Source organism: Notolepis coatsorum (genome assembly GCF_963971535.1).
Source record: "Notolepis coatsorum genome assembly, chromosome: 8".
Classification (NCBI taxonomy): Eukaryota; Metazoa; Chordata; class Actinopteri; order Aulopiformes; family Paralepididae; genus Notolepis; species Notolepis coatsorum.
In genome coordinates this window covers 73,049,567-73,074,904 of record NC_140172.1, presented here as the reverse complement: position 1 = coordinate 73,074,904, position 25,338 = coordinate 73,049,567, and the positions used below count along the sequence as shown (strand labels likewise).

At 44.3% G+C, this 25,338-nt stretch overlaps 1 protein-coding gene across 1 annotated transcript in view; it reads right to left on the bottom strand.

Moving 5' to 3' along the window:
• Positions 1-7,499: 7,499 nt before the first annotated feature.
• LOC311233283 (uncharacterized protein) overlaps positions 7,500-25,338 on the bottom strand; it is a 79,769-nt gene continuing 61,930 nt past the window's right edge. The window contains exons 5-7 of the mRNA XM_084320226.1: positions 14,255-14,473; positions 7,942-8,059; positions 7,500-7,704 (exon numbers count right to left, since the gene is read on the bottom strand). Coding sequence (XP_084176352.1) covers positions 7,955-8,059; positions 14,255-14,473 — 324 coding nt within the window. The 3' untranslated portion in view covers positions 7,500-7,704; positions 7,942-7,954. The remainder of the gene's footprint in view (positions 7,705-7,941; positions 8,060-14,254; positions 14,474-25,338) is intronic.

Genomic DNA, 25,338 nt, shown 5'->3' with positions numbered 1-25,338 from the left:
CAGGGATCTCAGAGCATCTTCTCTACACGTGTGTCAGACAGCCTTTTCAGTTCACAGAGTCTTTGGCCAGGGTACATGGTCTGTTGCATTTTCACAAACGCAGCGTGGCGTTTTGGAGATCTGGATATGAAAGTGTACAGATTTGAACTAAATTGAAAAACCGAACAAAATGCTGGCTTGATTTCGCACTCTCCACCAAGACCAGGTTGAGACAGTGGGCATGGCAGTGCACGTATAAAGCTTTCTCATTGTGGCTCTGAATTCGCGACTGCAGACCGTTGTAGCTTCCGCTCATATTTGCGGCTCCATCGTAGCCTTGGCCCCTGATGTCTTCCACTTTTAATCCATTCTCCTCAAGGAATGTCATCACAACATTCTCCAATTATTTTGCTGTTGTTCCACTCACATCACAAACTTGTAAAAATCTCTCCTTGATTTCCATCTGATGGACAACGCGAACAACAAAGGACACTTGTTCGACATGAGAAACATCAGTTGTCTCATCCAAGAGAATGGAGAATATTTTGGAATCTTCCATTTCTTTGAGAATTACTCTTCTGACATAGGTGGCAAGGCCACTGATTATGTCATTCTGTGTCTTGTAGGACAACAGTGATGTCTGTGGTTTTTTCTGTTGAGACTGGATGTACCACTTTCATCATGACCCCTGAACGCCCCATCTTGCCGACAATGTGATGTCTACCAGTCTTGTCATTAGCTCCCTGTTTCTTTGTCGTTCCTGTTCTCTTTTGGCTTGGCCTTCTACGTCTGCCCTCCTGAAAGCCTCTTCCAGTGGTCTCTGTTTGAAGTTGCTCCATCTTACCATGCCGTGGGGCACATGGTCAAGTTTAGACCATTGGAAGGGCACCAATGGGCACGTCCTCTCATTTTCAACACTCAAAAAGGGCATTTTAGCGCGATGTTTTCAACTGTGGGGGCACATGGTCACGTTTAACCATTAGAGGGCCACCAATAGGGCACGTCCTCTAATTTCCTTCACTCAAAAGGGCACTTTTGCGTGATATTATTTAACCGTGGGGCACATGGTCAAGTTTAGACCATTGGAAGAGCACCAATAGGGCACACCTAATTTTTCGCCACTCAAAAGGGCACTTTAGCATGCATTTTTCAACCGTGGGGGCACCAATAGGGCACATCCTCTAATTTCTTTCACTCAAAAGGGCACTTAAGCGTGCATTTTTCAACCGTGGGGGCACCAATAGGGCACATCCTCTCATTTCTTTCACTCAAAAGGGCACTTAAGATCGCGTTTTTCAACCGTGGGGGCACCAATAGGGCACATCCTCTAATTTCTTTCACTCAAAAGGGCACTTTAGCGCGCGTTTTTCAACCGTGGGGGCACCAATAGGGCACATCCTCTAATTTCTTTCACTCAAAAGGGCACTTAAGCGCACGTTTTTCGACCGTGGGGGCACTGGCCTGAGTCCGCCAGTGCCACCTGGTTACCTGGCAACCTGGTCCCCAAGCGGGAATTGAACCCTTGACCTTCTAGCTGTGAGGCGGCAGTGTTAACCACTACACCATTATGTGTACTACATCTACCCCATAAGAGGTATGAATGAACACACTAAAAACAGACTCGTACCCACGGGACAGCCCGTCAGCCACAACACTATTTGTAGCCTTGCACCAGCAGAGCCCAACACATCATAAGGTTGTACATCTGGGACAGAAAAACCAGCGGAATATGATCCGGATATACTGGAGAAGAACTGGAGCCAACACACACCTCAAAGTGCTGCAAAGCGAGTAGCGTGGCCAAGGTTTCCTTCTCAGTGGCGGAATAATTCAACTGATGACGTTTGAACTTAATCGAGAAGTAGCACACAGGATGACATGTGGCTCCTCCGCAATTTTGCAGCGTTTTGTTAGAACGCTATTGAAAAGACTCAATTCTTTTGTTGTCAGCTTAGAGGAAAAACTGGAGGAGAGCATAGTACTCAAAAGTAGTTTTTATTAAGCTAACCAGGTCACATGAAAAGTACAGGCAGTACTGCTGTTAAGAGGTTAAAGTGGAACCACAATAGCAGTCTGCCTCTGACTTGGTGGGGGCAGGAGGCCAGATGGATAGGTGAGGTTGCTAGGCAACTTCAGATAGTGGGGGCAGGTCTCCTTGCAACATTGAGCTATATTCCTTAAAAGATAACAAGTCACAGAAAAGGGAGTTGTAGACCGCTCATTAAAAGGGGGTGGTCCCCACCTCCCTAAAACAAGCCAGTCTGACCGAAAAAAACATGAACCCCACCGTCATAGGCAACCATCATCCTGTCTCTCTTCTCTCCTTCCTTTCTAAAACACTTGAACGTGCTGTATCCAACAAACTTACTGCTTATCTCTTACAGAATGACCTCCTAGACCCTAATCAGTCAGGCTTCAGGACTGGCCACTCCACAGAAACGGCCCTCATTGCGGTCACAGAGGCCCTAGCAAAAGCGAAAGGCCTCTCCTGTCCTGATTCTCCTAGACCTATCTGCAGCCTTCGACAGAGTCAACCATCAGATCCTCCTCGCGTCCCTCGCAGGAATGGGAGTGGCTGGCTCTGCGCTGACATCATACCTCAATGACCGCTCCTACCAAGTGTCATGGAGAGCGACCATGTCGGCCCCGCGCCCCCTGCGGACGGGTGTCCCCCAGGGCTCGGTCCTAGGCCCCCTTCTCTTCTCCCTCTACACTAAATCCCTGGATAACATTATCACATCTCATGCCTTCTCGTATCATTGCTATGCCGATAATACTCAACTCTTCCTCTCCTTCCCTCCCCGATATCCACGTCTCTGTGCGGATCTCGGCCTGTTTGTCCGACATCTCCGCCTGGATGACGACAAACCACCTCAAACTGAACCTAAGCAAAACAGAATTGGTCCACCTGCCGGCCAAATCCTCCCCCCTGACCGACCTTTCCATCACAGTCGAGAATGCAGCTGTGACCGCGTCCCCGACCGCCAAGAACCTTGGTATTGTCCTCAACGACCAGTTGAACTTCTCCGATCACATCGCAGCAACAACCAGAACCTAGATTCCTCCTGAGCAACGTCAGAAGGATCCGCCCCTTCCTGACAAAAGCCACCCAAATCCTCGTCCAATCAACAGTCATCTCCCGCCTCGACTACTGCAACGCACTGCTTGCTGGCCTTCCAGCCACTGCCACCAAGCCTCTTCAGCTCATTCAGAACGCAGCGCCCCGCCTGATCTAAAACCTACCGAAGTCAGTCCATGTCACCCCACTTCTTAGGGGGTTCCATTGCCGCACAAATCCGCTTCAAGGCCCTCGACCTGGCATACCGTCCGGCAAAAGGAACTGCTCCCGCCTACCTCCGGTCAACGGTCTCTAACTACACACCCTCAAGACCCCTACGCTCTGCATCTTCTGGCCGTCTCAGACCCACTCCTATCCGAGCTCCGGGAGGGTCATCAAGGAAAAGCCACCTATTCAGTCCTTGCCCCGCGATGGTGGAACTGCCCACCACAATTAGGACAGGTGAAAGCCGTCCAATATTTCGCCGTCAACTAAAGACGCACTTCAACCATTATCTGATTTTTTTTTTTCATCTAACCCTAACTAACCTTACTGTCATGCACTTAATACTAACCTACACTGTAGAACTCAACACTTTGATGAACATTGTTACTCAGCTGATAGAATTGTGCCCTTCCTGATGACTTGTCGTACAGAACTTGTAAGTCGCTTTGGATAAAAGCGTGAGCTAAATGACTAAATGTAAATGTAAATGTAAGAGGCAGTGTCGATCGCTTAGCTAGGGCAGTTGAGTCTGAACAGCGAGACAGGTCACACCAGGCAGACACCAGGCCTCCTGATGGGGAGGAAGGGAAGCGACGAGGATGCAACAACCAAGAGATAGAACTTATTAATTTAGTTTCTTAACCTTTTAAAGACTTTCAATTTGTTTCATTCTGTACAAGACCTTTGTTTATGCAAATAAACATCCTGCTGATATGAAGACGACTCCACTTATGTTATTTTCGGATGCATAATGGGGATAGAGACAGTGTTTAGCCAGTAAGCGCGTGGGAGAACAGAATTCCATCGAACGATTGCAGCCAGGGACTACTAACAATGCAGAGGCATCACAGGAGAGGAGATGGAGGCTGATAATGATCAACGAAAGGCTGAAAACACGATTATCTAACAATAGTGAAGCACACTGTCGAGTTATTTACAGCTGAGGACTATGGAAGCCAGAAAGGGACAACAAGAGCAACAGGATGTAAAAGGCAAAGTTTTATTCAATTTCATTATCTTCTTACAGATAACCGAAGGGAGAGAACGCTGAATCATTACATTTCTAAAATCAAATTCTGAAACATCTTTAAATATCTCCATAATATGTGCACGCATTGCATTCAGTAGGAGGGAAACTCCTACAAACGAGGCGGATAAAAGCCTGGTTCTGGTTTAAAAAGGGCAAAAAGACAGAAAACATCATCAATGAGACATGGTATTGATTACATTGGTGGAGATTCACATTTAAAATCCGACACGTTTCCCTTTAGTAAACAGGTAGCTTCAGGGGGAAAAAGACAGCGGGATAGAACAGATTTGCAACGCCCCCCGTTTCAACATGATGCTCACCCCCCCCCCCCCTCCCATTTCACCATGACAATGCTACATAAACAGAACGCCTCCGAGGGGAGAGTCAGTCAGTCCAAATTAAAGGGGATTCTGCTAGTTTCGTCTGTTGCGACGGAACTTAAGTGACTTCTTATGTTACCACTACAGCCGGAATTAAGAAAATGTGTCAGAATTTGTTTTTTTACAAAGATAATTTCAACAGAGCAAGATGGAACGTTATGGGACACATGCGTTCCGTTTCCATAAGAAACGAAATAGTGAAATAGATCAGGAGGCAAACTTTTTCAAACCACTGGAATACAAAGTTCACCAGACACTTTTACCGTTGCTAAATAGATGTATAGAAAAGAATCTCCAAATAATGTCTTGTTACTTGCCAAATCGATATTTAGTATAGAAAACTACCACCAAATAATAGATTGAAATACTGGTAACGTAAGCTACCAGCCACAGACTTCATGGACCAGCATGTTAAAGTCCAACCCCGGCTGTCCTGTAGAGCCCTGTGGACTCTGGCTGGTGTCATTTATTTTCAATCCAGTCAAACTCAAAATGTAAAAATCGAAACTGCAATTCATTCAGCCTGTTCAGGTGTTTTTAAACTTCCCCAACAGAGTGAAGTAAGTCTTGCCCGATCAAGTCCAATAATAACGTACTACGATTCTCGTCTTGGGGACCCACCGGAAGCAGAGCTGAAGACCCTTTTTTTGGGGGTCCCGATCCATAGTTTAAGAAACAGCCCTAACAGGTAGATGTGACAACCTTCTCATGCAAACCAAAATATCTGCAATACTCCACCCCCCCCCCCCCCCCCCCCACTGTGAATTATTTAGAAATTCAACTTCCTGATTTGATTGAAATGAAATTGAATCGACCCGTGATCAACACCCCCCCCCTCCCAGGATGAAGATGAGACGATAGCAGACCAATACAAAGGGAGAGAGACTAGCCAACTCATACAACATCTTAACACCAAAAGACAAAGACTAGGAGATACCGGCTGTCTGAAAGCTCATTCTGCAGAACGATAGTGGAATCGTTTCCTCAATGTTTACAGAGTTAGAAATATAAATAGCTGTATGATTTAAAATTAAGAAAACTCATCAGTATAGCCGCCCCCTCGATTAACTGGTCGGTTGGGTCTTAGTCAACCAAGACTTGGTTAGTTGATCAGTCATGTTCTATACTATTTTTCCATGTAGAATCAGTTATTTCCTGAAAAAAATATAAGCAGATACATTTAAAAGCGGTCCTTCTGCTGGATCACACGTGGGAAACACAATTTCACAAATCTGTCGATTAAATCAACTAATCTACAGCCCTCCCGCTGACCCACCATGTGAAAACAGTCCTCTGCATGATTTGATAGTACAGCTAGATTAAGTAAACCCACCAGATCCATTCATCGTCTCAGATACACAGTTGTTTTCCTGCAGTGTGAGCTAAGCCTACATGATGTGATGCAGGGGGACTGTACACACCTCCAGCTACATGATGTGATGCAGGGGGACTGTACACACCTCCAGCTACATGATGTGATGCAGGGGGACTGTACACACCTCAAGCTACATGATGTGATGCAGGGGGACTGTACACACCTCAAGCTACATGATGTGATGCAGGGGGACTGTACACACCTCAAGCTACATGATGTGATGCAGGGGGACTGTACACACCTCCAGCTACATGATGTGATGCAGGGGGACTGTACACACCTCAAACTACATGATGTGATGCAGGGGGACTGTACACACCTCAAGCTACATGATGTGATGCAGGGGGACTGTACACACCTCAAGCTACATGATGTGATGCAGGGGGACTGTACACACCTCAAGCTACATGATGTGATGCAGGGGGACTGTACACACCTCAAGCTACATGATGTGATGCAGGGGGACTGTACACACCTCAAGCTACATGATGTGATGCAGGGGGACTGTACACACCTCCAGCTACATGATGTGATGCAGGGGGACTGTACACACCTCAAGCTACATGATGTGATGCAGGGGGACTGTACACACCTCAAGCTACATGATGTGATGCAGGGGGACTGTACACACCTCAAGCTACATGATGTGATGCAGGGGGACTGTACACACCTCAAGCTACATGATGTGATGCAGGGGGACTGTACACCTCAAGCTACATGATGTGATGCAGGGGGACTGTACACACCTCAAGCTACATGACGTGATGCAGGGGGACTGTACACACCTCAAGCTACATGATGTGATGCAGGGGGACTGTACACACCTCAAGCTACATGACGTGATGGAGGGGGACTGTACACACCTCAAGCTACAACCTACAAAACATTTCCAGGTCCTAGGTCAAATGTTTCGGCATTCCCCGGAAGCATGCATTTGACTAAACCAAAAACGGTCAAAGCGCAACTGAACGAGGCCTTAAGTCTTAGTCTTACCCAGCTGTAGTTCTTCAGCAAGGTGCCTCCACCCGAGACTACAAGGACCAGGGGTCATTGGCCTTATTCTGGAATTTAACCGATGTTATAGCTTTTGTGCAGCATGAGCTTTCAGACAAACTGACCCACTCAAAACCCCCCAAAGAACAGTCTCGTTCGAAAGTCTCCAACTCCACCTCCAGTTCAAGTATTCCTACCACCACTAACACCATCTTCAAGTAATCCCACCGCCGACTCCAAAAACCTTCCGTTTCATTTACCATTTCTTAGGTATACAACAAAAGCTATGATATAAGTGCACTCGAGATTCATCTATACATAGAAAAATAATGATAGCAATAATAAGTAGTAGTAATAATAATAATAATAATAATAATAATAATAATAATAATAATAATAATAATAATTATCGTCACAATCGTCCCCCCTCCCCCACGCCCCTCCCCTGAGAGTAACGTTCAAGTTTAAACCCCTGTAGCTTCCGAAAGGGGAACATTTAGTTTGGTTATTTAAATAACATTAACAATTTGTCAATGACTAATAACGATCAGAGCTGGAGTCTTGGGAGCCTTGTGCTTGTGAGAGACGGAGACTCTGTTAACGTTATGTACAAGCTGCTGATTACACCACCCGCCCTCCACCACCATCCTCGTCTCATCTCCACCTTGGAAGGAAAAGGAGACATACATGGTTTTAGCTCGACGAAAAACAAAACGTGAACATTCTAGAATACATTTGACTGCAACAGGAGATATACTTGGGTCAGAGCTGTTCCCTAGCAACACAATTCCACTGAACCGGTCTATAGAAATAGTTCATTTTCACATTCCTGTCCACAGAAGTTAATTAAAATGTTTTTTTCTGTTATCTTATCAGCCAGGTTAAGGTTACTTGCACACACCAGGAGGCTCGCCTCAGGACGCAGCGGCTATACAGCTGCGGCATTTATACAGCTTCTGGTCGTGGGTCCGGATGTGGTTCCTCACGTTCCTCAGCCTGAAGAAGGTCTTGCTGCACAGCTACACGACAGAGAGGGAGAGGAAGGGTTAATGTCAACATAGATAAAGTGAGTTTCAGTGAGAATTGTTTCACCTGAATCATACAGGAAGCAGGAGCAGAACGAGCCGGACACGAGAGGTATATGTTGCACAACACTTCCTGTTTCAGGGGTCAGTGTAACACTTCCTGTTTCAGGGTCAGTGTAACACTTCCTGTCTGTTTCAGGGGTCAGTGTAACACTTCCTGTTTCAGGGGTCAGTGTAACACTTCATGTCTGTTTCAGGGGTCAGTGTAACACTTCCCGTTTCAGGGGTCAGTGTAACACTTCCTGTTTCAGGGGTCAGTGTATCACTCAGTCAGTCAATCGGTGACTAGAAAGCATTATCGGAATTCCCCAATCTCATATTTATACTGAATATCGGCCAATACTAGGGATGCACCGATATGAAAATGTGCGGCCGATACCGATACCGATTGTTCAATTAACACAATCGGCCGATACCGATATTTGTGGTAAAAAAATATGTAAGGGATAATGTATAGCTACGAGGTCATTGTCGCAAAATAATTGACCGACACGGAGTTTAAAATACCGAGCCGCTTCGGCGAGGTGTTTTAAACGTCAGTGAAGGTCAATTATTTTGCGACAATGACCGAGTAAAGCTATACATTATCCCGCTTATTACATGGCTAACTTACTAACAATATACCTAATTCATTTGACAAATCGCAGTTCTGTGGCTCTGTCAGCCCAAATAAAGTGATTATTATTATTATCGTGAGCAGCAGCCTCTGTTCTGGCTCCGCTGTGTTCAGGCTCCGCTCGTTGCTCCGCCCCCTGTCATCGCCGGCAGCACTGAAACAGTGTGTGTCAGTGGGCTTGATTGCGAACAGCTGCGCTCTGCGGTCATTATTGAAAAATCTGCGGTCATTATCGAAAAATAATGACCGCAGTCGGGGGGCTGTTGACCAATCACAAGCAAGCATTTCGGCGAATGTGAAAACGCCATGTAATAAATAATAATAATAGTTAATATCTTTTGTAATAATTTTTTACATATTTTTTTTTATGAAACTACTGTATATTTGTATGTCTCTAAATGTTTTGATGAATTGAAAATGGAGGACCCTTGTGTAAAAAAAACGAAAGTATTTGTCTGGTCTTCATCCTCCAGTCTTAGCACTGTTGTTGTATTGAGCTGTACTGTATTGTACCCATTCTGCAATCTGTTAATAAAGTTTTCAATCAATCAATCAGACAAATGTATAGAAAAGCTTTTATTATAACCATATAACAAAAATGATATTATTGTTTATGAAAATGTGTTAGCCCTATGCTTGACTATTATTTTAGGCATGGCAACAAATAAAATAATAAAATGAATAAATAAAATATTAAATAAATAAATAGGCTACACGTCTCTCTTTTTGTGTTACAAATTGTGCTCACCGATATCAACATGGGCCTCTTTACTTACTTAAAAAAGGAAACATCAAGAAATATGTTTATGGTATTCCATCATGCCATGTGTGTTTTTTATATATTTTATAATGCTCATGATTATTGCTGAAGTCTGAGTCATACAATACCCACTGGCTTTCATCTTCAACAGACTAACTTGACTAAAAAGACAAAAAAGTTTATGAGTTTTGAGAGTTTAAGAGACAGCACTCACTGTATCTCTCTCAAACAAAGCTCCATGTTCTCCAGTAATATCTCCATAATCTGAGTTTGCAATGCATGCGTCGTGTCAGGTACAACAGAACCATTTTGATTGACAGTCGATTCTGCCAATTACGTCACACCGCTAGCACCCACCTCCTGCTGTTCTTCCGGGAAGTCCACCATTGATTTTGACGAGAGCTCAACAACAAAGCTAATAAAGTTAGCTCCCCGCGGCCCACAAGTAGATTACCAGCGCTCCGCAGGAGTACTAAACGAGGCATAATGATTTTACTGCAACGAATGTTATAATAAAAGCTTTTCTATACATTTGTCTGATTGAAAACTTTATTAACAGATTGCAGAATGGGTACAATTCAGTACGGGCTCTCTGAGCAAAGGAAGGAACTGAGATATGAATGACCAACAACAATGCTATATGGTCGGGTAAATAATATGCTGATGCTATTGAACGTGTAACTATATAACGTTAATGCCACAAAACGAATGCCTTTGTTAATCATAAGTAACTTTGATGCAGTAGCGTGTGTGTGTGGGGGCGCGTTGTGTAGGTCGCTTGACTGAAACTTTTTTCAAAGTTTGAACGTGTGGGCCAGATTGACGCGACACAAATTGATGGATATTTATCGGCTACTGCCATTGGCACATTTGAGCTTATCGGCCGACAGGCCGATGGCAGTCAACAAGGCACTTATCTGCCGATACCGATACCCGACCGATATATCGGTGCACCCCTAGCCGATACCTATCGCTGGCCGATCGATCCGGGCATCCCTACCAGAGACCTGAGACCCAGAGACCTGAGACCCAGAGACCTGAGACCCAGAGACCTGAGACCCAGAGACCAGAGACCCAGAGACTCAGAGACTCAGAGACCTGAGACCCAGAGACCTGAGACCCAGAGACCCAGAGACCAGAGACCCAGAGACTCAGAGACTCAGAGACCCAGAGACTCAGAGCCACAACTCTGGTCTTTAACATAACCAGCCATTTGATAGATGCTTTCAAACAAGTGCCTTGTTCCATGGGTGCAGACATGTTTTGTTTCACATTCATGAAACATACCTTTCATGAATGTGAACACAATGGAATGCCAACACAGGTAACATACCGTCTAATTAGTTTAATTGGCAGTTATGAAAACATTCTGGTAACAGTAGCGTTGGACGACAACCTGTATTTGTCAGAGAGAAGGGCCAGGTGTCCAGGTGTGCAGGACAGGTGTGTGTGGGACAGGTGTGTGCAGGACAGGTGTGCAGGACAGGTGTGTGCAGGACAGGTGTGTGCAGGACTAGGGATGGGAATCGAAAACCGGTTCCGGTTGGGAACCGGTTCCTAATTGGCCGATGCCTGGAACCGTGTGGCTCCCGTGACTTTCGATTCCCTTATCGCTGCCAGGTTTTTCCTAGTTGCGCAATAATGTTAGCGTTAGCATGTAGCCATGGCAGACTCTATTTGATTCATTAAGGGCTCGAAATTGCCTGGGTTTTGGTAATATGCTCCCGAAATGCTCCCGCTGTTTGGCTACTTCTATGTGCAGTGAAAACTACTTGAATGCTTTAGAACCTAGTCATTGATTTAGTTTAGGGTGAGCTAAAATTAGCCGCGGAGCTATCGCTAGCTAACATGAGCTAACGCTATTTAATCAAGCTCACAAAGAGAGATAAACAGCTGACAGCGGATAGTACACTGCCCTGTCAAGGCAGACCGCAGTAAATCAAAAAAAGTCAGAATTGAGTTATGAGTGAAATTGAACTTGTCAATAAATGTTTCATCTTGTGACCAAGTTTCAGATGTTAATGTCGCTCAGTTTTGGAGATATGGGGTTTTAAAAACTGCAGTAACTACAAAATCACACTCAAAAACCAGGCAGACCGCAGTAACTTCCAAACAGTGAAAAATGGCTTTAAAGTGTTTTGACTTGCCATCCAAAATGTGTTATAGCTAGATAGATGATAGTACCCAGATTTAACATGTATTAATGAAGTAATCTTTAATTAGGCATACAAAAATATGACATAATTATTTTAATTAACCCCCAAAAAGCAGATACTGCACTCTGCTGCACAGTTCCCTTAAATAATTATACAGGTAATGTACAGGCAAAGTGCAGTAACTTCAAATACAATATTGTTTTCCCTCCAGCTTTCATAACTTAACCTAGCCATTTTGAAAATGAAATTTAACACCTGAATATATTGGAATGATGATGATCCAAATAAAATGGCTAGGTTAAGTTATGAAAGCTGGAGGGAAAACAACATTGTATTTGAAGTTACTGCACTTTGCCTGTACATTACCTGTATAATTATTTAAGGGAACTGTGCAGCAGAGTGCAGTATCTGCTTTTTGGGGGTTAATTAAAATAATTATGTCATATTTTTGTATGCCTAAAGATTACTTCATTAATACATGTTAAATCTGGGTACTATCATCTATCTACCTATAACACATTTTGGATGGCAAGTCAAAAAACTTTAAAGCCATTTTTCTCAGTTAAACTTTTTTGAAGTTACTGCGGTCTGCCTTGACAGGGCAGTACAGGTACAAATACAATAAAACAGCGGGTGGGGACTGTTGTGTAAACCTTGTACTCTTTAGTTCACATATAATAAGAGCCGGAGTGTTTGTTTACTAAGTCTCTACTCTGAGTCTGTCAGACAGGAAGTACCATGGTGCAACATACAAATGTGTCCGTGTAGCAACACAAGCCAATACCTTACAGGACAGGGGCCCGGGGGCGTGTTGCTTTTTAACAGCGGAGCAGTGCAAGAATGTGACAATTTGACCATGTGACCGCGGCAACGCGGGAGAGCGGCAGTGCGGAAATAGGCTGTCTCTAAGACAAACTCTAACCTTAACCAGCTCCTTAACAGCGCCTAAACTTAACCGTTCTAACCTTAACCAACTCCGAAACAATGCCTAACCTTAACCTTAACCATGCCTAACCTTAACCTTAACCATAGAAAGAATATTGCCATTCTCTAAGACAAACTCTAACCTTAACCAGCTCCTTAACAGCGCCTAAACTTAACCGTTCTAACCTTAACCAACTCCGAAACAATGCCTAACCTTAACCTTAACCATGCCTAACCTTAACCGGCGAAAGAATACGTTAAAAAAAAAAATCACGTTAAAAAAAAAATTCCATGGGATTCGAACTCGTCAACAACGGACCGCAGGACTGCTGCGCTGCCAGGTGAGCTGAGCGCCGAATGAAAATCATGGCGGATTAGGGCGGTTACATAATTCCGCAAGCTCTGCCGCTCCGCTCTGCGGTTGCCGCGGGGCGTGTCGCAGCCAATCAGGGAAAACGCGGAAGCAACGGCAGCACTGCTCCGCTGTTATTAAGCAATAGGCGGCCCGGGGAGGGAGCTCTGTGTGTGTGTGTGTGTGTGTGTGTGTGTGTGTGAGACAGAAGTCAGAGGAATAACGACCTGTTATTCAATAGATTAAATTAGTTTAAGAATAAACAAATAAATACATTTTAAGAGAATCTCAAATACATTATTTTATTTAAGTGTAGGCTATAGTTAATGTTTTATTTTTTACAGTTTTTGTATTTTTCTGACATGGTAAATGGCTGCTTTTTTATATAGCGCTTTTATCCAAAGCGCTTTACAATTTGTTCCTTACATTTTACCCAATCACTCACACATTCACACAACGACGGCGGAGGCAACCATGCAAGGTGCCAACCTGCTCATCGGGAGCAGTTAGGGGTTAAGTGTCTTGCTCAAGGACACATCGACACGCTGCCCGGGAGGAGCGGGAATCGAACCGGGAACCTCCGGATTGCCAGACGACTGCTCTACCTCCCGAGCCACTGTCGCCCCTGACATGGGGGCTCAACAATAAATGACAATCAGAAATGTCAAGTTGCATGTTGTTATTCTAACCAGCTTAGTTCTGTTGCATTTCCAATTTATTTATTTAAATTATAAATTGATCAGGTATCGATAAGAGAATCGATAAAGAATCGAATCGATAAGCAGAATCGATAATGGAATCGTATCGATAAAATCCTATCAATTCCCATCCCTATGCAGGACAGGTGTGCAGGACAGGTGTGTGCAGGACAGGTGTGCAGGACAGGTGTGTGCAGGACAGGTGTGCAGGACAGGTGTGTGGAGGACAGGTGTGCAGGACAGGTGTGTGGAGGACAGGTGTGTGGAGGACAGGTGTGTGCAGGACAGGTGTGTGGAGGACAGGTGTGCAGGACAGGTGTGTGCGGGACAGGTGTGTGCAGGACAGGTGTGTGGAGGACAGGTGTGTGAAGGACAGGTGTGTGCAGGACAGGTGTGTGAAGGACAGGTGTGTGCAGGACAGGTGTGCAGGACAGGTGTGTGGAGGACAGGTGTGTGCGGGACAGGTGTGTGCGGGACAGGTGTGTGAAGGACAGGTGTGTGGAGGACAGGTGTGTGGAGGACAGGTGTGTGCAGGACAGGTGTGTGGAGGACAGGTGTGTGGAGGACAGGTGTGCAGGACAGGTGTGTGAAGGACAGGTGTGTGGAGGACAGGTGCTACTTACCGGACACGGCCACTGCTTGCCTTCAACATGCCTGAGACGATGCATGATGAGGGCGTCACAGTCCCTGTAGGTGGCGTGGCACTGCGGGCAGGTGTGGGCCAGCTTGGGGCCCTTGGGGGCCTGACTACAAGGGCCACGCAGCTGCTTTAGCCGCGCTCGACGGACGGAGTCCAACAGCACGCACTTCTTGCTGCTCAGAGGGAGGACTTTACCTCGTCTCTGCGGGAATACAGACAGATCATCAGTCAGTCATTACCTTACGGTCAGGTGCCAAGATACCCGTTTCAAAGGAATATCAATAAATCAGACAATTTATGTGTGCAGGAGATCAATGTGACACAATGTGAGTGTCAAGGGAAGTAAGAAAGACTGCAGTTACAAATTTATTAGAAAACCATGAAATGTTATTAATTCAATTAATTAAATGTTGGTAATGTGAAATGTTATAAGGTAGCAAATCATTGGAATATAATAGTCAAAACTGTCCCCAGCCCGTTCCTCCAGATGACATCTATAAATCTCATTTTGTGATCCGTTGTTTTTTCTCTCAAATGCAAATTAAAAACACCAGCTGTGGTGTTTGTGAATGACGAGTGTTTAACTCCCTCCACCAGGTATCCTCCACTCTAGTGTTTAACTCCCTCCACTCTAGTGTTTAACTCCCTCCACCAGGTATCATCCACTCTAGTGTTTAACTCCCTCCACCAGGTATCCTCCACTCTAGTGTTTAACTCCCTCCACCAGGTATCCTCCACTCTAGTGTTTAACTCCCTGGTTAGAGGTTATCATTATTATCCTTCCTTGTGCCTACATGAAATGTGCCCTGGAGCGCGGCGCTCCCCCCTCCCCTCCTGCACCCAACGCAGGGATTAAAGCAAAAAAAAAATCTCCTGACTGAATTTTATAGCGTTAGCGTTTTAAGGGAGCCTACTTGTTTCGGTTTCGTCGATAATCCAATGTACAGTTACCCCCCCCCCCCTCCCACCCAACCACCTCAAATGTACAGTCCCCCCCCCCTCCACCCATCCTCCTCCAATGTACAGTTTATTCGTCAAATGTATATACTCTTTTTTTAGACTCTTATTGTATCACAAACGATACTGTATTTGTAAATCTGGTATGTCATAAATGTATAGATGTAGCAGTATTGTCTATCTGTATGTCATGTATGTCCCCTTAACACTTTAATCGCCATGGGTTAAATTAATAATTTACCATCCCTCGCCAGCTCTATTTGTCTATGGAGAAGTTCCCCTTCTTTGCAGGGCTATAACTTTTTAAATTCTATTGCTAAATTGCCATTATTATGGCCCATTCAATGTCCTATATGTATTGTTCAGGGTGTAGCAACGTTAAACTTTTTCATTCACATATTCATACTAAAATATGGTCTAAAGCAGTGGTCACCAACCAGTCGATCTTGACTTTTTTTTTTAGATCTTACCCTGAGAGTCCACATTACAGTTCTACTTTTGTTTTGATGTGAAAATGATGCTGCACTTAGCACTGACTGAGAAAGTACACATACAGTTCTACTTTTGTTTTGATGTGAAAATGATGCTGCACTTAGCACTGACTGAGAAAGTACACATTACAGTTCTACTTTATAAAATGCTAATTGTAAATATGTTTGTCAATGTTAATAATATGAGAAAGTCCACATTACAGTTCTACTTTTGTTCTGATGTGAAAACTGATGCTGCATAAGATGACTGCACTTAGCACTGACTGAGAAAGTACATAATAGTTCTACTTTGACGTTTTAATGTTGGACCAAAGCATTGCATGTAATTAGAATACAGGCAAATAAAAGTAATTTAGTTTAAAGTACAATCTTGGCTGTCTTTTTCTCTCAACGCTTCAATAGGTAGATCTTGCCTTCACCAAAAAAAAAGTGATCTTGGGCTTAAAAAGGTTGGTGACCACTGGTCTAAAGTATAAGTATGTTTTTATCGTTTTCTGCAGCTTTCTTCAGAACGTGAGTTATAGCCCTAAATGCATTATATTGATGATCAAATACAGTTTGGTAGGAATCTGTGCGAGATAAAAAATGTCAACTGGACGTGGTTCTAGACGTTTCTACGCATCATCTGATGATGACCGGATGGGCGGGGGATCGTTTATAATTCCGTGGGCAGCGTTAGATGATTCATCCAGAGTGGGTCATATGTTCATCAGATCAGTTAGTATAGAAGACGTTCGAAAATAACGCTGAATCTTACCGTGGCTTCCTCGCGCCGCTGGCAGATGAGCGTGGAACAGAATTCTTTCTATTATGGGATGGAGAAATGCCGATCCATTTCCAGGTTGTATAATAGTATATACGTCCAAATCATGTTGTTTTTTCGAGTTATTTGCACCGATCGATGTTCACTGTGTCAATACGGAGTCTCTCTAACGATAGCGAGTGGCCGGACCACATATGGATGAGCACTACCGGTTCAAAGGTTAATTTCCGGTTGGCGATCTGCCGATCGGCCACCAGATGGCGCTCTTGAACCGCTAGAGAGTTGAGATCAGCAGTGTGTCTCAGGGCTCCGGAAAGGAAATATGATTTCGATGACAGATTTTTGAAATATTGACATCAAAGACGAGTTACGGCGTCTTCGGCAGAATGAGCATGGCTAGGAATGACGTGAAAACTCGTCCGCGGCGATCATAGTGTTAACAATTGTGTGTATTGAGCTGTACTGTATTGTACCCATTCTGCAATCTGTTAATAACAATCAATCAATCAATATTTAACAGATTGCAGAATGGGTACAATACAGTACAGCTCAATACACACAATTGTTAAGGGGATGCAGACCAGAGAAAGACGTCCGTCTTGTTTACATCAGGGTCCCCCATTTTCAATTCATAGTGACATACATGACATACTACAGGTATATAGTAATCAGCGTTTCCGTTAGCCGGTAATTACCGGTATTTGACCGACAAAATCTGTTGAAGTCCGACATATTTAATCTCTCCGGTTATAATGTCCGGTGAAAATAATTCCCTCTAAGCACAATTTGATAATTTGAATTGTATTAAAATAGGCTAAAATTGAATAGCCTATGCGATGAACGAAACAATCATTACATTTGTTTCATCGTTGCTTCTAATAATGACAACGACGTTGTCAGCGAGAGCTTAGTGCTGGGTTTGCGAGTGCATGTGCAGCTGCAGAGCCACAGCTGCACACCAGCAGTGCCGGCACAGTGCAGTACTCCAATTCAGCCATTGGCAATTCAGCTGTTGGGTGGGGGGCGCTGCTGAGCGATCCCCAGATAGGGCCTGAAAACAGCTGAATCTGCGACTCTGCAGCGGCATACTCTCGCAAATAAGTCGTTGGGAGGTGGAGATTCATCACGCAAACCCACGATAATGTTGCCGTCTCTCTCTGCCAAATTTCTCAGTTCTTCGCTTGATATAATTAATACAAATGTCCAATATAACGGAATTCGTTAGCTCATAAAAATGTGATTATAACAGACTGCTGTTTATTAATGTCGGCCGACTGCCCACAGACAACTATTTGATTTAAAGTCAGCAGCAGCACGGAGTCTCGGGACTTATTTTATTTGGAATATAATGACTGTATACGCAAAAGTAGCCTAGTTTTAAGTTAAAATATTATAAATCTACATGCCTTGAGGATGTCATTCTTTTGTTTTGTTGTCATTCTTTTGCCTATCAATTGTTTTTAAGCTCAATAAACTCTGACCGGAATTTCTCTCATTTGACCGGTAGATTGAAATCTACCGGACACCGAGGCCGGCAACAATTTTTTCTAACGGAAACCCTGATAGTAATGTTACATTTGTGACATACGATATGCAAATATACAGTACTGTTACCCATAGATCCCAACAGAGATTATATACATATGGGGAGGAGACTGTACATTAGCAGGGCTGTACGCTAAGCTTTTTCACTAGGGGCACACTTGCCCCTAAATGAGAAATGTATAGCCGTTTATAGAGATCTATGCCAATTAATGTTTTATGTATATCCAGGACTTTTTTTTTTATAAGAATTGAGAGGTATTTGTATGTGACCTTTATTTTGAAAACAGTGTTGCGACGCAACCTTGTTTAAGTTTGCGCTTTTGACAGTGAAATGTTCAGTTCAACTTAGCTCGAAGGAAAGACTAATCAAAAAGGTTTAATTGACCCGTATGAGGCTCTTACGGTAGGACTTTGTTTATAGAAGAGGAATGTAATACTATGCAAAACGAGCCACTTTTATTAGTATTATCTTATTTGCATATTGTCTCATTATTAGATAGATAGATAGATAGATAGATAGGTTGATACTTTATTGATCCCCGGAGGGAAATTTAAGTAGACAGTATTTCACGTCCTAATAGTGGGCGACTCACCTAATGCATGGCTGAACGTTAGAAGTGTCCGTGTCCCCGTCAATCATCACTGCCAGATCAGACTTAATTTAATCGGCTATGGTCTCTTATCATGTCTCCACATCGGACGTGGTTGTGATAAGATGGATTGATATCCGCTCCGTTCTTCTTGCAGAGCAAAATTAGCGGCTTAAATTTATTGAAAGGAAGTTCTTTGGCGATGCTGCTGCACAGAACTGGCCACATTCAGTTTCGATTCGATTGTTCGCAAGGAATTCTGGGATTTGGTGTTGGATGTGGACTCTACGCAGACGGGGTCATGATATTTAATCGCACGATAGACTACAACTTCCAAGTATATAGCGTGGCCCAGATTCACTCAGATTCAGTCATTCATTGCCGACAGATTTTTTATGCCCTTAAGGAATCAAATAAGTCTGCCATGGCTACATGCTAACGCTAACGTTGTTTTGAAAACCTGGCAGCGTTAAGGGAATCGAAAGTCACGGGAGGCACGCGATTCCAGGCATCGGACAATTAGGAACCAACAGGAACCGGTTTTCGATTCCCATCCCTAGTTAGGACCCGCCCCCACGCCACAGCTCGGTAGAGAAAATAAACGACCCTGTCTCTAATGGAGTGCAATAATGGCCGAAGGCGTTAGAGGGCGGTATAAGACCGTCTGCCAGCTCAGACACACTCGGAACAGTATGCACAAGGTGCCCCGCTGAATTATGAAATGGCAATAGCGATTAAAAGAAATACAGTGAGAAAAACGTAGTTCTACGTTTCCGGCACTCAACCGTCGGGCAACAGAAACTTAGTTCTACGTGAACGGCACCCAATGTGTTAAAGAGTTAATATACAGTGTCGCTTGTCGTTGTCAACATGAACAATAAACATAGCCGTCTGTGGCAACGCTAGCTCACTAACGTTTAAAAAAAATTATAATAATAAGAAGCTAGTTAACGTTAGCGCGCTAACATTACTGGGATTAAAGCAAGCTTTCAGGAGGGGCGGGGGGTGTCGTGGCGAGGCTCGACAGAAGACGCCTCTTCATTTTGCGTGAAAGGCGTAAGCAATTAGGCTCTCTCCGAATTTTATTTCTTTATCTAAAAACCGAACTATTCAGTCAGATAGCGATTTATTATGAAAGTATACAGTGCAATTACAATTTCAATAACTTTCCAGCACACCACATTGAAATACAAGCATTTTCAAGGATTTCCAACACCCGTATGAACCCTGTTCTAAAGGCAGCACCTGCAGTTTTGTTGAAAATAATATTCTAGACTTACTTTTGGTTCACAGTGGCTCAACAGGATTTTATTTGGATTCACGGTGACATAAGACAATCATTTTAAGACTTACTTTTTATAGTAAATGTGTTTTGCAAACTAAATGCAAGCTCTCCAAATGTAAAAAAACTCCTTGGCTCCCTGAAACTATGCATCTTTAAAAAGCCACATGCGAGGAAGCCAACACTGCAAGTATATCTTGTATATACAGTGCATCCGGAAAGTATTCATACCCCTTCACTTTTTCCACATTTTGTTATGTTACAGCCGTATTCCAAAAATGTTTTTTCCCCCTCAAATTCTACACACAATACCCAATAATGACAAAGTGAAAGGTTTTTTAGAATTTTTTGCTAATTTATAAAAAAAAAATCAAGAATAAACAGATAAGTACATAAGTATTCACACCCTTTACTCAATACTTTGTTGAAGCACCTCTGGCATCAATTACAGCCTCAAGTCTTCTTGAGTATGATGCTACAAGCTTGGCACACCTATTTTTGGGCAGTTTTTCCCATTCTTCTTTGCAGATTGTCTCAAGCTCCATCAGGTTGGATGGGAGCATCGGTGTACAGCCATTTTCAGATCTTTCCAGAGATGTTCAATCAGGTTCAAGTCTGGCCTCTGGCTGGGACACTCAAGGACATTCACAGACGTGTCCTGAAGCCACTCCTTTCAAGTTTCAAGTTTCTTTAATAGTTGTCATACAGAAGTACAGAATACTTTCATACAAAATGCTTCTTACTGTTACGCTCCAGAGACTGTGCTAGACAAGATAGTATCAAATAACATAGTATAGCATGTAATTTAGAAGTAGAAAATGAGGTCACAGTGTTCAGTATAGACATATGTACAATGTTCGATGCAGAATAGACGTAACTGAGTTACCATATAATATACAATACTATGCAGTGTACTAATGTACAGTACTATATAGTGCAAAGCAGAAATGGGATGAGGTACAATTTAGGTACAATTTACAGTAAGGTGTACGAGTTGTAGTGCAATCCTTCCATCAATAAATAAATATAAAGTGTGGGGAGTGGGTGCTACAGTGTGTTTGTTTAAAGTGGGTGTGTGCTATAGAGTGTGTGGAGTGGGTGCTACAGTGTGTTTGTTTAAAGTGAGTGTGTGCGTGTGGATGTGTGTGCTATGTGCGTTTGATGGTTGTTGTTGTGTAGTGTTAATTGTTCGTTTAGCAGCCTGATGGCCTGGGGATAGAAGCTTCTTCTGAGTCTTTCTGTGCTCGCCTTGAGACTCCGGTATCGCTTGCCTGACCGCAGCAGTTCAAAGAGGCAGTAGTTCGGGTGACTGGAGTCTTTAATGATTCTCTTAGCCTTGCCCTTGCAACGCTTGTTGTAGATGTTCTGGAGGGTGGGGAGCCCCCCTCCAATTGTGCGTTCGGCTGAACGTGTCACTCTTTGTAGTCTGCTTCGGTCTTGTGCAGTGCTATTCCCAAACCAGGAGGTGATGTTGCCAGTCAAGATGCTCTCTATTGTACATGAGTAGAAGTTCTTAAGGATCTTCTGACTGACTTGGAACTTCCTTAGGCGCCTGAGGAAGTAGAGGCGTTGTCGTGCCTTCTTCACAACACTGTCAATGTGTGTGGTCCATGTCAAGTCCTCGGATATGTAGGCTCCGAGGTACTTAAAGCTGTTGACTCTCTCAACCGGTGCCCCGTCGATGCTGAGGGGGCTGTAGTCCTTGACCCCCGACCTCCTGAAGTCCACAATCATCTCCTTTGTTTTGCTGACGTTCAGGGAGAGGCTGTTTTCCTGGCACCATCCCGCCAGGACCTTGACCTCTTCCAGGTAGGCCCTCTCGTCGTTGGCAGAGATCAGGCCCACCACCACTGTGTCGTCAGCAAATTTGATGATTGTATTGCTACTCCGCTGAGCCACACAGTCGTGTGTGTACAGGGAGTAGAGGAGGGGACTCAGAACACAGCCCTGGGGGGCCCTTATGTTGAGGGTGATGGATGAGGAGGTGCAGTTGCCTGCTCTCACCACCTGGGGTCTGCCCGTCAGGAAGTCCAAGACCCACTGGCAGAGGTCATAGTTCAAGCCGAGGTCCCTGAGCTTGGCTATGAGTATGGAGGGGACTATGGTATTGAATGCCGAGCTGTAGTCGATGAATAGCATTCTCACATAGTTCCCCTGCCTCTTGTCCAGGTGTGATGCTGCTGTGTGCAGCACATGGGCTATGGCGTCCTCCGTGGACCTGTTGGGGCGGTATGCAAATTGCAGGGGGTCCATGTTGATGGGGAGGGAGGAGCAGATGTAGCCCTTTACTAGCTTCTCAAAGCACTTCATGGCTATGGAGGTGAGAGCTACAGGGCGGTAGTCGTTGAGGCAAGCAGGCTTGGATTTTTTGGGTACAGGGATAATAGTGGACTTCTTCAGGCAGGTGGGGATGACAGCCTGTTCTAAGGACAGGTTAAATATGTCAGTGAATACCGGGGCCAGTTGGTCTGCACAGACTTTTAGGACGCGGCCGGGGATGCCGTCCGGACCTGCTGCCTTCCTGATATTCACTTTTTTAAAGGTCCGCCTCACCTCATGCTCTGTTACCCTGAACACTGAGTCTCCATCAGCAGCAGAACCCCCCCCCATTGCTGTGGCTTGTGGGCTGGTGTTGTTATTACCAGCATCAAACCTCGCATAGAAGGTATTGAGGTCATTTGCTAAGGAGATGTCACTGTTCAGTTTGAGGGAGGCGCCTTTGTAGTCTGTCATCGTTTTGAGCCCCTGCCACATAGCTCTAGAGTCAGCCTGTTCAAACTGGAGTTCAATTGTATCCTTGTAGCGCCGTTTGGCCTCTGTCACTGTCCTCCTTACGTTGTATCGCGCCACCTTGTGGTCATTCATGTTGCCTGCCACTAGGCCATCGTTGTATGCTTTGGTGCGCGCTCTCAGAGCTTCACGGACGGATTTGTCTACCCAGGGTTTTTGATTTGGGTAAACTCTCATTGTGGTAGTGGGGATTGTTTCTTCCACCAAAGTACGAACATAGTCCAGCACTGTCTCCGTGTAGACATGAATGTTATCGGTGTCGCGGAACACGCTCCAGTCTGTGCAGTCAAACGCAGCCTGGAGCGTCTCCTCTGACGTCAAATCCCATTTCTGCACCTCTCGCGAGACTACGGGAGTGCTTTTGATTCTCTGTTTGTACTTTGGTGAAAGGAAAATGGACGCGTGATCTGACTTACCAAAGCCACTAGCAGAATGAGCCTTGTATCCACCCTTGAATTGCGTGTAACAGTGATCTAGGATGTTACCGCCTCTGGTGTTACAAGTCACATGCTGATAGAAGTCAGGTAATACCTTTCTCAGATTGGCGCTATTGAAATCACCCACCACTATTATGGCGGCGTTAACGTTCGCCGCTTGGATTTTATTTACCTCGTCATGGAGTCTGGAGAGCGCAACATTATTGCTGGCTTGTGTGTGCTTAGGGTCGTTGTCCTGTTGGAAGGTGAACCTTCACCCCAGTCTGAGGTGCAGAGCGCTCTGGAGCAGGTTTTCATCAAGGATCTCTCTCTACATTGCTGCATTAATCTTTCCCTTGATCCTGACTAGTCTCCCAGTCCCTGCCATTGAAAAACATCCCCACAGCATGATGCTGCCACCACCATGCTTCACTGTAGGGATGGTATTGACCAGGTGATAAGCGGTACCTGATTTCCTCCAAACATGGCGCTTGGCATTCGGGCCAAAGAGTTAAATCTTGGTTTCATCAGACCAGACAATATTGTTTCTCATGGTCTGAGAGTCCTTTAGGTGCCTTTTGGCAAACTCCATGCAGGCTGTCATGTTCCTTTTACTGAGAAGTGGCTTCCGTCTGGCCACTCTACCATAAAGGCCTGATTGGTGGAGTGCTGCAGAGATGGTTGTCCTTCTGCAAGGTTCTCCCATCTCCACAGAGGAACACTGGAGCTCTGTCAGAGTGACCATCAGGTTCTTGGTCACCTCCCTGACCAAGGCCCTTCTCCCCCGCTGGCTCAGTTTGGCCGAGCGGCTAGCTCTAGCAGACTACAAAGAGTGACACGTTCAGCCGAACGCACAATTGGAGGGGGGCTCCCCACCCTCCAGAACATTTACAACAAGCGTTGCAAGGGCAAGGCTAAGAGAATCATTAAAGACTCCAGTCACCCGAACAACTGCCTCTTTGAACTGCTGCGGTCAGGCAAGCGATACCGGAGTCTCAAGGCGAGCACAGAAAGACTCAGAAGAAGCTTCTATCCCCAGGCCATCAGGCTGCTAAACGAACAATGAACACTACACAACAACAACCACCAAACGCACATAGCACACACATCCACACGCACACACTCACTTTAAACAAACACACTGTAGCACCCACTCCACACACTTTATAGCACACACCCACTTTAAACAAACACACTGTAGCACCCACTCCCCACACTTTATATTTATTGATGAAGGATTGCACTACAACTCGTACACCTTACTGTAAATTGTACCTAAATTGTACCTCATCCCATTTCTGCTTTGCACTATATAGTACTGTACATTAGTACACTGCATAGTATTGTATATTATATGGTAACTCAGAACATTGTACATATGTCTATACCGAACTCTGTGACCTCATTTTCTTCTTCTAAATTACATGCTATACTATGTTATTTGATACTATCTTGTCTAGCACAGTCTCTGGAGCGTAACAGTAAGAAGCATTTTGTATGAAAGTATTCTGTACTTCTGTATGACAACTATTAAAGAAACTTGAAACTTGAAACTTGAAACTAGGAAGAGTCCTGGTGGTTCCAAACGTCCTCCATTTGCGAATGATGGAGACGACTGTGCTCGTTGGCACTTTCAATGCTGCAGAATAATTTTTGTACCCTTCCCCAGATATGTGCCGCGATACAATCCTGTCTCGGAGGTCTACAGACCATTCCTTGGACTTCATGGCTTGGTTTGTGCTCAGACATGCACCGTCAACTGTGGGACCTTGTATAGACGGGTTGTGTGCCTTTACAAATCATGCCCAATCAATTTAATTTACCACAGGTGGACTCCAATCACGTTGTAGAAACATCTCTAGGATGATCAGAGGAAACAGGATGGACCTGAGCAAAAATGTTTGTGGCATAGCAAAGGGTGTGAATACTTATGTACATGTGATATTAAATCTTTAAATTTTTAATACATTTGCAAAAAATTCTAAAAATCTTTTTTCATTGAGTCATTATGGGGTATTGTGTGTAGAAGTTTGAGGGAAAAATGTATTTAATACATTTTGGAATAAGGCTGTAACATAACAAAATGTGGAAAAAGTGAAGGGGTATGAATACTTTCCGGATGCACTGTAACAGTATCTTGCCAATAATCACTGCGTCATGACCGTTTTAATATAGAGTGCTTTGATCGTGACAAATCAAAGTGAATGTGGATATCCAACTGTATCAATAAGTA